The following is a 13,372-nucleotide window of genomic DNA, read 5'->3' as shown; positions in this document are numbered from 1 at the left end:
ATGTCCTATTTTGTTCTGTAGTTTGCATGTTTCGTTACTTGTTTAATAATGGCGTTTAGTGTATCAGTAACATATGAAACCTGTTACTGGAATTTGATCGATTTGTCAAACATTATAACAGCAATATAACCCATCTAAAAATCAATATAGAGATATATTTGTCGGAAAAATAACCCATAAATTACTTTATGGATAAAAACTTTTAACTTTGTTTTTATCTGCATAAAAGTTCTCAGTTTATATCAATAAAGTCTTAAATATTTATAATGTTTGAGAAGGCTATATCATTGTCATGGTGTGAACGCTTTTCTAAGCTGGTGAAGCATGATTATAATAAATTATACTTGTCATAAGATATTAGTATTAGGCCTGCTATATTTTTTAGCACTATATTATTTTTTCAGTCCGTTATAATTTTTCAGGAAGAAAGAATATATAGTATTATTGCAACCACGCTGTGTCATAATGGGCCTAGTGTTAATAATGTCTTATGAGAAGTACATATAATATTATTTCAACCACACTGTGTCATAATGGGCCTTGTGTTAATAATGTTTTATGACAAGTACATATAATATTATTTCAACCACACTGTGTCATAATGGGCCTAGTGTTAATAATGTTTTATGACAAGTACATGTAATATTATTTCAACCACGCTGTGTCATAATGGGCCGAGTGTTAATAATGTTTTATGACAAGTACATATAATATTATTTCAACCTCACCGTGCCATAATGGGCCTATTGTTTGGTAGCACCAGAGTATTTTTTTTCCAGTTTGTAGTTCTCGTGCGGACTTGAAGTATGTTGACATGCTTGAGTAATTGGACTACTTTTGACTTAATATGAAATAGGCCTTTATTTCACAACTTTATCAAGGGGCTGCAGTTCAGAAACACACACACACAGGTTTTTCAACTTATAACTGACTATCTAATACTATCTTATATGTGAAAGTATATTAACCACGTGAATTTGTTGCAAATCTCTGCTTCCCACATTTAAACTACGTATCGGTTTAAATATCAAAAGTCTGGTTGGTAGTATCAACCTTCTGTTGGCCCGGTATGGCCAAGTGGTTAGGGCGCTTGACTTGCAATCTGAGGGTCGCGGGCTCGAATCCCCGTCCCACCAAACATGCTCAGTCGTGGGGGCGTTATAATGTGACGTTCAGTCCGTCCCATTATTCTTTGGTAAAAGAGTTGGCGGTGGGTGGTGCTGACTAGCTGTCTTCCCCCTAGTCTTTCACTGCTAAATTAGGGACGGCTAGCGTAGATAGCCCTCGTGTAGCCTTTGCACGAAATTTAAAACAAACAAACCATCTTTCTGTTTCATCAATGTTTAAGATCACAAGAGGAAGGTCGTTCTAGCCCGAAGAGTTGTGTACATTAAAACAACTGTTTATCATGTACCAGGTTTTAGTGATACAAGTCCATCTCTTTCGTTTTCTATTTAAATATAAGCCTATTTTTCACATTACAAAGAAAGTAACGTTATAAATGTTACAAGTTAAATATTAGTTTTCAAAATGATATAAATGAAAATACAAGTTTGTGAAGCTCGAAATATTGTCGTCGATTGAGTAATCGTCATTATATACACCATCCTTTGCTTCTGTTTATTTTAGGGTGTTTTTCCATGACGTGGGTTGCATCGGGTTTTTTTTTTCTTTATACGAATCTTTTGTCTTTGCTACAATTTTGATATTGAAAAGGCAAGTTTCACTTATTTGTTTAGGGCGTTGATCCGAACATCAAGTTCATCTTAAAACATTCAAAACAAGATAAGAACTTCGCATTACAACAAACCCTCTAAAAGAATATTTTTACACTTTTTCCATCACCCAAAACACGTGAAAAGAGGAGTTATAATTAAAGAACTAAAACGAACAGAAACTGGTCCACCCAACAAGCCACTACGTAAGGACTAAACGACCTAGAGTTTATACTCCTACGGAATAGACACTCTAAACTTTATATAAAGGCCATTTGAAACTCACACAGAAACAAAAGAAAAAACAACACCCACCAATAATAAGAAATCATCACCTAGTCATACCATACATCAGTGACACATCACCAAAAGTATACCTAGTCATACCATACATCATCAAAGGTAAACCTAATCATACCATACATCATTGACACATCAGCAGCATAAGTAAGAAAACTCGACTAGCCTTCAGATTAATGCAGATATAGGGAAACCCCCTTAAAAAACAGTTGACGCAGTTGACCCACTCTGCTTTTAGCTCGAAAAACTGCGGGGGGGGGGCCCTTTACCATAGACAACGGAGCTGGAGAAACATGTGCAGCCAAAAATATAATATACGATATAGAATGGAAACATTTGCGGAGAGAGACGTATATCAGTGACAGAACGACCCTACGTACTCGCTTCAAAGGGAGACGTATATCAGTGACAGAACGACCCTACGTACTCGCTTGAAAGGGAGACGTATATCAGTGACAGAACGACCCTACGTACTCGCTTGAAAGGGAGACGTATATCAGTGACAGAACGACCCTACGTACTCGCTTAAACTGTTTAAATGACCATCGTCCTCCACCAGCAAGTCAAAAGTCAACCTTTCCCCTTTAAACATTAAAACTTAGCAATGATTGAATAATTCAGGGAAAGAAACTACCCGAAGTAACCCATATCAGGAAACAACAATTATCTACAATCAATAGAGACAAAGTATTCCCTTCCTCCAGTGGCTCTTTGGTAAGTCTAAAAGACTTCCAACGCCAAAAGTCGAGTTTCGATACTGGAGAAGGAAAAGCACTGATAGTCCATTGTGTAGATGATGTATGTATGTAATCACCCTTCCCACATAGAAGATAACTTTCCAGTTTGTTTATATTTATTTATAGGTCATGCATGAGATTTACAGCATGACACGATTCTATGTTATTTTGAAAACTAATAATGTATTTCTAACGCCGAAAGCTGGCGAAGCATTAAAAACCAATAGGCCTAAAATTAATGATGATAACATAGAAATAGACAAATGAAGAGGAATGTGTAAAAATGTGCAGTTTACGTACCTTTTATAACAAATTTTAGGCATATTGATTTCTAACGTTTAAATCGTGCATTTCATATTATTTGTTATGCATGTATGTAAATAACGTTTGAATCTTTTGTCTCGTATAATGCATCCAAAGTGACGAGTTCTGGTATTGAACGAAAAGCCCCTAACAGTGATTTGTGTTAGATAAAAGATTGATATTTTTACACGCCTTTGATTTTGAACCCCAAATAGACAAATTAAGAGAAATGACGATAAAAATTTAGTTTACGTGGTTTTTTATCACATAACATTTAAATTGTAACGTTCATAACAGTATTTTATTAAAGATGTGTTGAACAGTAATTTACAACAAAACTCTCTATTTAATATACTTTCACTCTTTAATTTGATCGTCAGTTATATGTTAAAAATGATCTCTTGTGTGTTTATTTACCTTAGCCTCAGGCCTGGTATGGCCAGGTGGTTAGGGCGCTCGACTCGCAATCTGAGGGTCGTGGGTTTGAATCCCCGTCACACCAAACATGCTCGCCCTTTCAGCCGTGGGGGCGTTATAATGTGTCGGTCAATCCCACTATTCGCTGGTAAAAGAGTGGCCCAAGAGTTGGCGGTGGGTTGTGATGAATAGCTGACTTCCCTCTAGTCTTACACTGCTAAATTAGGGACGGCTATCGCAGTTAGCCCTCGTGTAGCTTTGCGCGTAATTCCAAAAAGAAACAAACAAACCTTACCTTTTTGATGAAGGTGTACAATCAAAACTTAGGTATTTCATCTGAAATCATAGTTCGTACAATTATCCAAGCGTTAAGATATGTATCCATTTATCCGCTTTTTATTTTCCTTCAACGAACTGTCGTAAATGTTGGACTTTGATAATCAGGCTCTTGTTATAAGTCGGAAGTATTAAACTTGTTCAGCGTTACTGGAATGAACTTTGTATTTTAATGAAATACTTCGCTGAGGTACGTTACACTCACAAAGGAGTGTTTGAGCTTATACATAAAAATCGTGGTCATTGTGACCTTGGTATCTGACCTCATGATCAACTCTCATACTATAAGACTTGACTGTTAGATGCCTATCCTACCGAAACTTGATCAATCTTACATCCTGTCTCCCCCATAGCTCACGTAACAGTATTTCACAATTCGCTGTTGACGGCTTGTAGTTTCGTGCGTTAATATATTAAGTTTCCAATAAAAAAATTTTTCTTAATATTTAGAAAATTATAATTTTTTTAATTTGTGGTGGCTTTTGCTTCTAAAACATCATCGGTACGTAAGTGCCATTTTCGCTGTTAAAAAAACAAAAACAGAACCATATTTGGATTTCAGCAAGAAGTTGTGCTAGTTTTTTCCATCACTCTTTGACTACGACGTCACTCCAAGCGGTGAAATTGTACTAGTATGGAAAACTAAAGCCCCCCCTGTTGGAATATCGTGCCCGTGCTATCGATGAAATTTATATGTATGTAATGCATGCTTCGTAACCTAGAAAAACCGAGCTATATAACAAGTTTATATTATACAGTGACGGTTAGCCTAGATAAGTTGTTGTATGGATATATAACTGCTTTTCGTGGAACGTTTTTTTTCTGGCGCAGTATGGAGTGAAAAAGAGTGTACTTTACGGATGGAAATTCACCTATAAATACTCTTGTAGAGAGAAAGCAGAACGTGATGATAGACTTCTTGGCCTGCTTTCGAAAACACGTGTCAAAAGAAGTTAAGAATTTCATATATATATATTGTACATATATTCACACACACATGAAAACTTGGATCTCGTCTGCCAGTGAAATTTCAAAGAACCTAGTTGATGCAGACATGCTATATGCACGTGTAGTCGTGCTTCCCTATGCACAATGTATTTTAAAAACAATTATTGAGGATGACGTAATGAAAAGTGTGATTACATGGATGCGTTTTTCACAATGATGCATTGCTTATAGGATGTCGTCTTTCAGTTTATTACGCATGATTCAAGACTCGTCTTCTTTCACAGTATAATATGCTTAAAGAAACGAGGGAATTGTGAAATGTTGATGATTCAAATCAATGATACTTTTTAAGCCATGTTGAAGATAGTACCACCTACAACAACACACATAGCGATGATAAAAAATGAAGAAACCAACCCTTCGATAGCGTTCGAACCTCTGCTAGTTTTCCTTTTAATTAATTTAAAACATACCTCTACAAATATTTAGTTACAACGAAAGATACTCTAATAATGTAATACTAGCAAAAATACACGCACTCCGACAGGTATAACTGCTAGTTTTTGCGGAAGGCTATTGGGTCTGCGGTCTTTTCTGGAATTATTTGACAGTTCTACAACAATGTACTCATACTTGACATTCAATAATGTTCACCATCCATGAGAAAAAGGATTTAATTGAAATTTTAGTTTAAAAATGAGCTATCATCACAGCATTACATCACGGAGTAGATTTCATTGAAGTATTTCATTGCAGACGCAGTTATCAATGAAAGTGTCTTGCTTTTCTGTTGCAACACTTATGAGATTTTCACTAAAGAAAAACAAATAATTTATTTTAAGTTTGTTTTATATTTGAAACTTGCTTCTTTTTTGTAAATTTTATTGGTTAAATCTAAAACATTTTTTGTGGAAATTTCAATTGTTTTATTTATTGCTCAGCTATAAAAATACTGCCTAATTATAAAAATATTACCCAGTTATGATTGATGATCCGTGTTTTGGACGTATACGTCGCAAGCCCCCATTATAATAAGATTAACCCTTTCAATCTGAACGTGATGATTATGTGTATATAACATTTCAAAAAATTGTTTTGACGGACCTAAGTTTGTTAATGGCACTGTATTAAACGATAAATGTCTATCTTTCAAGTTCTGATACACGTCACGTACACGTGTTGGACTTAACTAGTGTGTAGTCGTGATCGTGTTACGTTCGTGAACGTTTACCATATTTTAGTCATATTATGCCATTATAAACTGTTAAGATACAAGTATTAAATACGACCCGCCAAGAAGGCGTGTACCGAAACTTAAACTTTTCTACTTGTGTTGAAAGTGTTACAGGTACAAGATTCGTGTAGTGTGAAAACGCAATACATTCTTCTTGTATATTAGTTTACTGGTTTTATTACCTCCGCCTCCGAACGTGGACGGACGTTATGTTTTCACCCCTGTGCGTGTTTGTCAGCAAGATTTCTCGAAAAAGGCAGATTGGATCTGAACGAAAGTTTTGATATATATTTAAACTGTGATCGAACTTAGAAGTTATTAGTTTTTGAAGAGTCAAGATCACAGCAAGGAGGTCACGAAAAAAAATCTGTTACCATGGTGACGGATTTTTCACACTATTTTTGCTCTGTAATTCGGTCTAAATGATCGGATTTTGTCTGAAACTTGGTGGACGTATGTAGAACGTTATTTCTCATTGTCCTACCAAAAATGCTCCTCGTCCGTCGTTGACGTTCTCGTATTTTTTGAGGGCCGAATATGGTCAACGCTGCGTGGCGGAGGTATGCGATTCTACTGAGTGCCCCGCTAGTTAGAAGGATTTTTTTTTTTAAAGCTCCAAGTTAAACAACTGGATGTCCACTTTAAATAATCGTCATTGAAAACTGTGAATGTTGTTTATAACTATATAGTTACGTTTAAAATATATACTTGCTTCGAGTGAATATCTGAAACATATAGTTAATTCCGTAAATAATTCCTTATATAAGGCGTGAAAATATTAGCATATCGTGGAAAGTGTGTGTTTAGCTCGTCTGATATAAAGAGAAGCAGTGATTGGTATCTGTTGTAAACATGTTGTCGCCTAAAATCAAAATTGCTCTGTATATGCGTTGTAGCTACCAAAGATTTAGTCCAGAATAAATTACTTTGACTTTACTCAAGACGTGCATTTTTGCCAAGAGAAATACAGTGTGTGTGTGTGTGTAAATAAATCCACTTCTTTTACTAAATGGTTTGTTTCTTATCATGCTTTTCAACATTACGAACTTCTGTATTGAAGTTGTTTATCAATGAAACAATTTCATTTCTTCGCTTGCTGTTAATTGTGTACCATTTATCATAATAAGCCGTAAAGTTTTCAGAATTTCGGCGACGATCTAAATAAACCAGCCGGTTTTTAGTCGTTTTGCTGTTGATTGTAGTTCGTGATAAATTTTTAATACGAAGTTACGAATAAAGAAATACGTCATTATAATATTAATCTTGTAAACTTTCATAATCATTATAATTAGTGGAGCCCCCCCAGTGGCACAGCGGTATGTCTGCGGACTTACAACGCTAGAATCCGGGTTTCGATACCCGTGGTGGGCAGAGCACAGATAGGCCATTGTGTAGCTTTGTGCTTAATTACAAACATCTTATCTTATAATTAGTGCAAACGGCACAATCTTTTAGTTAGGTTTGGTGATGTTGCATGTGATCGGTAAAATAATAGGGGTTTGAACTGATTAACCACAATCGCTCTCACTAAAAATTCCCTTGTGAATTTTCTACTGGAGCAGCTTAACTTAAAGTTATTATACAACCATTTGTGTGTGTTTAGCTTCTGTTTGATTTGTAACGAAACCTTAGAAGGAATTAAGACATTATATCTTCTTTATTGTAATGTGTTACAGACCAGGACACTCGTAGTTTCTCTTTCCATTTAATTAAAAATGGCAAAACCGTATAAACGTGCTGAGCATATAGTGCCACATGTTTCTACCCGCCTTTATTTTTTTGTTAATTACTACTTGTTAGAATCAGTAATTCATAAGTTAAGTAATACAGAGTTGCAATGACTGACTATTCAAAATAATGTTGTCTACTTTATTGTTTTAAACGTTGAAATGTGTAAAGTTTTGAATTATTTAATTGTGTTTAATGCCTCTCTTTTGTGTAATAGATTGAATAGAGACTGAATGACCACGTATTTTCTCGTTCTTGCTAAAAGCAAAAGGGACATTCTTTTCAAATGATATTTGTGGGACTTCGTTGTTGCACCTGCTCGGTAACCACACATTCTATTGCAGAAGTGTTCGTGCCTTATTGCTCCAATTCTAAGAAACGACGAAGATACGTATATGTTTTAAAGTTAAATAATTTGGTAGACTCGTTCACGCATACAGTCGGTTCCTCTCGTTTGGTCCTGTCGGTTCGCTGAGCCGAAGCTGTTAGCCCCTCCAAACAAAAGGCGGTACCGACACTTGTTTTGCTTGATGAAATGTGGCAAGAGGGCGCGTGGTGTCTTTTTAATTTTCCGTCTGTATTTTCCTCGTCTAGTACGTGTGCCTATTCCGTTTGAAATGGTAAGCTTAAGCCGTAATGACGTTATCACGCATGAAATTGATTCACAGAAACAAATGATCGTTCATTCTGAATGTATTCATATAACAATAATGTAATATGTTTTTTGTTTTTTTTTTGAGACCTTGTAACACAATTGTATGTTGGTCAGATTTCAAAACCGGTAAGAAATATGAAAGGTAAGGATCATATTTGGTCAAGTATTATTAAGTAACACAGTGTTAAAAATATGCCGTTTTATATAATAAAGAATTGACTGTTTCCCAATATACTTATATTAACCAAGTAAAAGACTTACAGAATAAAACTTCACGATATTATTTGGATGACTCTAAGAAGAATAAGTGAAAAAGAACTTGAGTAGATATCATTAAATACGATATATCGACGACTCATGTACTGTTAAGTTGACAGATTTGTATACTTTATATTTGACGTTAATATTTTCTTCTTCACTTTGTGTGCTCAAATGTTTATGTATGTACATGATTTTTGCTAAAACTTTTCTGTGTAATAGAGAGATGAGTGCATAGAAAGATAGAAGAAAAGCTAGAAGAGAATTTTTTTTTAACTATTCTTGAATAAAAATGCTTGATCCATGCTCAGACGTTCACGTTGATGTATCTGTACTAAACAGTATCTGATAATTAATTTTATTCTGGTTAAGATTTCAAGCATAAAATGTCCATTCAGTTTAGCAGGTTTTGGTTACAAAAGTTGCATTGAGATTATCTAAACTTAATGGTGAAAGCAAAAGTTCAATAGTTGCTTACAAATTAATCAGCCTTACAACTACGAAAATACTCACTAAGTAAAATATTATTAATTTCTATTCTGTTTAAGATTTTTACCTGAGTTACTAATAAAATTTAACTGTAAGGAAACACCTTCAGAAATTTCAATGATTCATGTACATGTATGTTTGGCTAACATGTATGTAGAAAATGAAAGAGTGAATGATAGACTTGGTGAAATTAAGTTGAAAAATATCGATAAGTTGTTGAAAATACACCAAAGGGATCAAAAAGTATAAGATGCATATATAATCATATGGTTGATATATAACATTTTAGGTAGGTACCCTTTGTCTGGAAAAGTTGCTGCTAAATATATAGATTAGCAATTTTTACTCAAGGAAGGGCATCTGCCCTAATCATTGAATGTGAACCATATAATAATGTACGTTTTTATACTTTACTACCTCTGATGAAGTTTTCAACAACTTATCCATGTTGTGTTTATTAGACAGGCTTTTGTTAATTATTTCATTCAGTCAATAGAGCTGGGTTACAAAAAGGGTATAATCTATGTAATGTAATCAGTATATATAATGTACTTTATTTAAATATTACCTTTTCCATGGCTTTAATAGAGAATTAGTATATATAAATATGTGTGTATGTCACAACATTAGCTTTTATTTTATTAATTTCTTTTATTTTGACATATTTTGATCATTTCATTCCAGAAGCCCTGATGCAAAGCAGGCCTTTGCCAGATATTCCTGACTTTGGAGATCATATTAGCAACTTATCCATCCCTAATGATGGGTCATCCCGGTGGATGTCCAAGGAGAATCTCCTGGCTCCTGAAGACTCTGATCCCCAATTGTTTGTAGCACTCTATGATTTCCAATCTGGTGGAGATAACCAACTTTCTCTCAAGAAAGGTATAATATTGTTTATATTACAGTTGTTCTTTTAAGTTAAATATAGAAAGAATAGTACACTTAAAGTAATCTGCACATTATTTGATTGAAAATTTGTTTGTTTTCATGCTAATCAAGGGTCATAATTTTATGCCATTTTTTGCATCATATGTTTCACTATAACTATACTGCTTGTTCAGCAAAATGCTTAATTTGATAGTAAATTTGTAAACTAAAACCTTTTTTTTAATCAATTATTTTTTAATCATATGTTCAAAGTATAACTGAACTCTTTCAATGCTTTAACTTAATTATTTACTTAGCACTGAGTGAACCCTAATTTTCCAGTTGGTTTGGTTAAAAAAAAACACACAAGTCTTAAATTTTTTATGCATGAGGATAAGTTTGCTGATGATAATTTTGCTTTTAAGTTTCTTTGTCTTTTGCTTTTAATTTCAATTATTAGGGGACCAAGTACGAGTGCTATCATACAATAGAACAGGTGAGTGGTGTGAGGCACAGTCACGTTCAGGTCAAGTTGGTTGGGTCCCTAGCAACTACATCACTCCTGTCAACAGTTTGGAGAAACACTCCTGGTACCATGGGCCCATCTCTAGAAATGCAGCAGAGTACCTACTAAGCAGTGGGATCAATGGGAGTTTTTTAGTCAGAGAAAGTGAAAGTATTCCTGGTCAAAGGTCAATATCTCTCCGTCATGATGGACGAGTATACCACTATCGAATTAATGAAGATGGCGAGGGTAAAGTGAGTATATCATCAGCGTGCAAGTATTTTTTACTGTTTAGTAGCGGGCAACTAACATTGAAAAGCTATACTATACTGGCTTTAATCATTGAATTTTAAATTTTCCATAGGTTTAAATATGACGACCTATCTTGAAATAGTTTAGTTCAGGGACGAAATAAATTATCACAAAAGAACAAAAAGTGTATTTGACAAAATACACAATTTAACTGAATAATAACCAAATACAACAAGCATCCAGCTGTTAGTTTTTAAAATGCTAATAATATGTATTTCAGGTTATCCAAGATTATAAAAACAGTTATTAAAAACAAGGAATATCTAATGTCTAAAAAGCATTACACAAAGATAAACCTACTTTTCATTAGAATCATATACATAAAGCATTTTTTAAGAGTTGAAATGACAATTTAAAGTATGCAAGACTTGCAAAATACATGGCCACCACAAAAGTTATGTTTTAGTGATTTTTTTTCTTCTTGGGCACATAATGTTGATTTTGTATCAAATATATTTCAAAAAGAAAGGCCTTGAATTGATATGTAAAGTTTGAGCGGCAATATTTAACTGGCAAAATATGAAATCCAGTTTGGATAAAATGCAATATTTTTTATTCAAATCAGGTTGACATACCCTTGAAGTATTGTAAGCCTTTTTTTGTTAAATCGTTTTTGCTCTGTCAAAAACCACATTTCTTATTTCTCCAGCACAAGAGAAACTACAAAGTTATACTCTCATGCCATAAATCAGATTTTTCTTATTGGCACTCATTCACAGGGTTTCAATGCATTCATAGAATTGGGAATTTAATCTCATAATTTTTTAGTGTGGAAATATTCAGGAGTTTTTTTTATATATAATATCAATGTAACGTAGGATTCGGGTAAAAAAATATCAAAATCTAGGAACCTGTAGTTTTTTTGTTCCTTTGCTTACCTAGTTCATTTCATCTATTCATTGGTCACCTAGGCATCATTTATCTTAAGTTGTAACATTGTGGACCATTGGCAAATTGTACAGTGTATACCATCAACTTATGTACAGCTTGATACAATTTTAAAGCATTGTAAAAGGGACTATGACATATGTAGATGTTTTTAAGGTTATGCATGTGTTTGTGATTTCCCACTTGGGTTGTTGAATTTGAAGAAGTATTTCTCAGGTAAGTTGCCAAACTACTGTTATAGTATAATGCTTTGAGCATTTGGGCATTGATGGTTGTAATGTCAATTTATTTGATATAAATTATTGTGATAGCTTGGCCTTGATGTTAAGATAGAAAGATTAAAATCATTTCTTTTGTCAATGTGTGTGAAGGCTGCTCATGAAACATGAATTACAGAGTAATGAAGGAATCATTTAAAACTTTAGTGCTATAAATCAAAACAAGGTTATTACAAATTTGCCTTACAAGTCATTTATTATTTATAACCAATATTTTCACAGTTGTTTGAAACTATGGACTCCACAGGAAGTAGCATTTCACATCAACTTATTGGATCTTGGATGGTTCATCATTTCTGCACCAACACACTATATTGTTTCACACATTGTTCACATACATCAACAAACAGAGCAGTACTCAACCTCATAACCTTTACTTTATGCTGCTTCCCTTCTTGATGAACATATTGATGGATTCTTTTTCCTTTGATTATCAGCTATTCCCCTCCACCCATCCATCCATCGATTAATGCCTTCGCAATGACAGAAAACTATCATATTCCACTCTACTGGTCTCCAGTCACAGATCCATCTTCATTGGAAGTGAATTCTTTGAGTCAAAATTGGGAGAATCTCTTTTTTTTTATGCCTACCTTTCTCTTTGCCTTCTTCCACAGTTACTAGCCAAGGTCAGTTCCACAAGGTATCGTGTTCTCCTAATCATTCCACTTTGGCTGGTCCAACCATGGTTTCTTCTGTTATTTCAACTTTTTAATGGTGAACTGGTCCCATTGACAACATTGGAACATATTTTACATCAGTCACAAATGTTTATTTTTCATATCGACTTTACTGATTTCATAGCTGGCTGGTTGGGCCTTTGTCAGAGAAGCTGAATTTTCTTCCTTGGTGACTTCAGTGGTAGCTTATTTTTTAAAAGGCTTGTCCCTTATTATCTATGAGTCTCATTAGGCTGTCGTTAGGAGTAGCTGCATTCAACATTCCATGCCATCTTTGTCTCCATCTCTTTAACAAATTGCTTCCCTCTGCATGTATTTGTTTCATGATTGTAGCTTATCAGTCTCCCCTGTAGCAGGCTAAAGAACTGCATTATCTCCCAGTTTTTGATACCATAAGACCCATAAATCTTTTTTTTGTCCCCATTGTTTACAGATCTGTCTCAAGCTTTTTGCTTACAGTGTTTCTGAGTTTCTAGACATTGTTCAGTGTAAGACTTGGGCTTTGTCTTGAATTTCTTTGCTTCTCTTCCTTTTGAACCTTTAATGACTATTTTACTTTATCATTTTTCCTGTAAGACATATTTTATGCTTTTGCTTGAAGTGGGTAAAATACATATAGATGTCTATGCCCTTGATAAATCCTTGATGATAGAGCCTTTCCACTTAAAACACGGGTTTCAAGAGAAGGTAACCATGTTTCTCACCTATTGTGTTACCTG

General features: G+C 34.4%; 1 protein-coding gene across 1 annotated transcript in view; it reads left to right on the top strand.

Annotated features, from left to right (window-relative positions):
- The window catches only part of LOC106461142 (tyrosine-protein kinase Abl-like), a 58,393-nt gene that overhangs the window by 16,416 nt on the left and 28,605 nt on the right, over positions 1-13,372 (top strand). Inside the window, exons 2-3 of the mRNA XM_013920937.2 lie at positions 9,805-10,005; positions 10,451-10,749. Coding sequence (XP_013776391.1) covers positions 9,805-10,005; positions 10,451-10,749 — 500 coding nt within the window. The remainder of the gene's footprint in view (positions 1-9,804; positions 10,006-10,450; positions 10,750-13,372) is intronic.

The sequence above is a fragment of the Limulus polyphemus genome, unplaced genomic scaffold (genome assembly GCF_000517525.1).
Source record: "Limulus polyphemus unplaced genomic scaffold, Limulus_polyphemus-2.1.2 Scaffold904, whole genome shotgun sequence".
NCBI classification, from domain to species: domain Eukaryota; kingdom Metazoa; phylum Arthropoda; class Merostomata; order Xiphosura; family Limulidae; genus Limulus; species Limulus polyphemus.
Note: the sequence above shows the minus strand (reverse complement) of the source record. Positions and strands in the feature narration are given on the sequence as shown.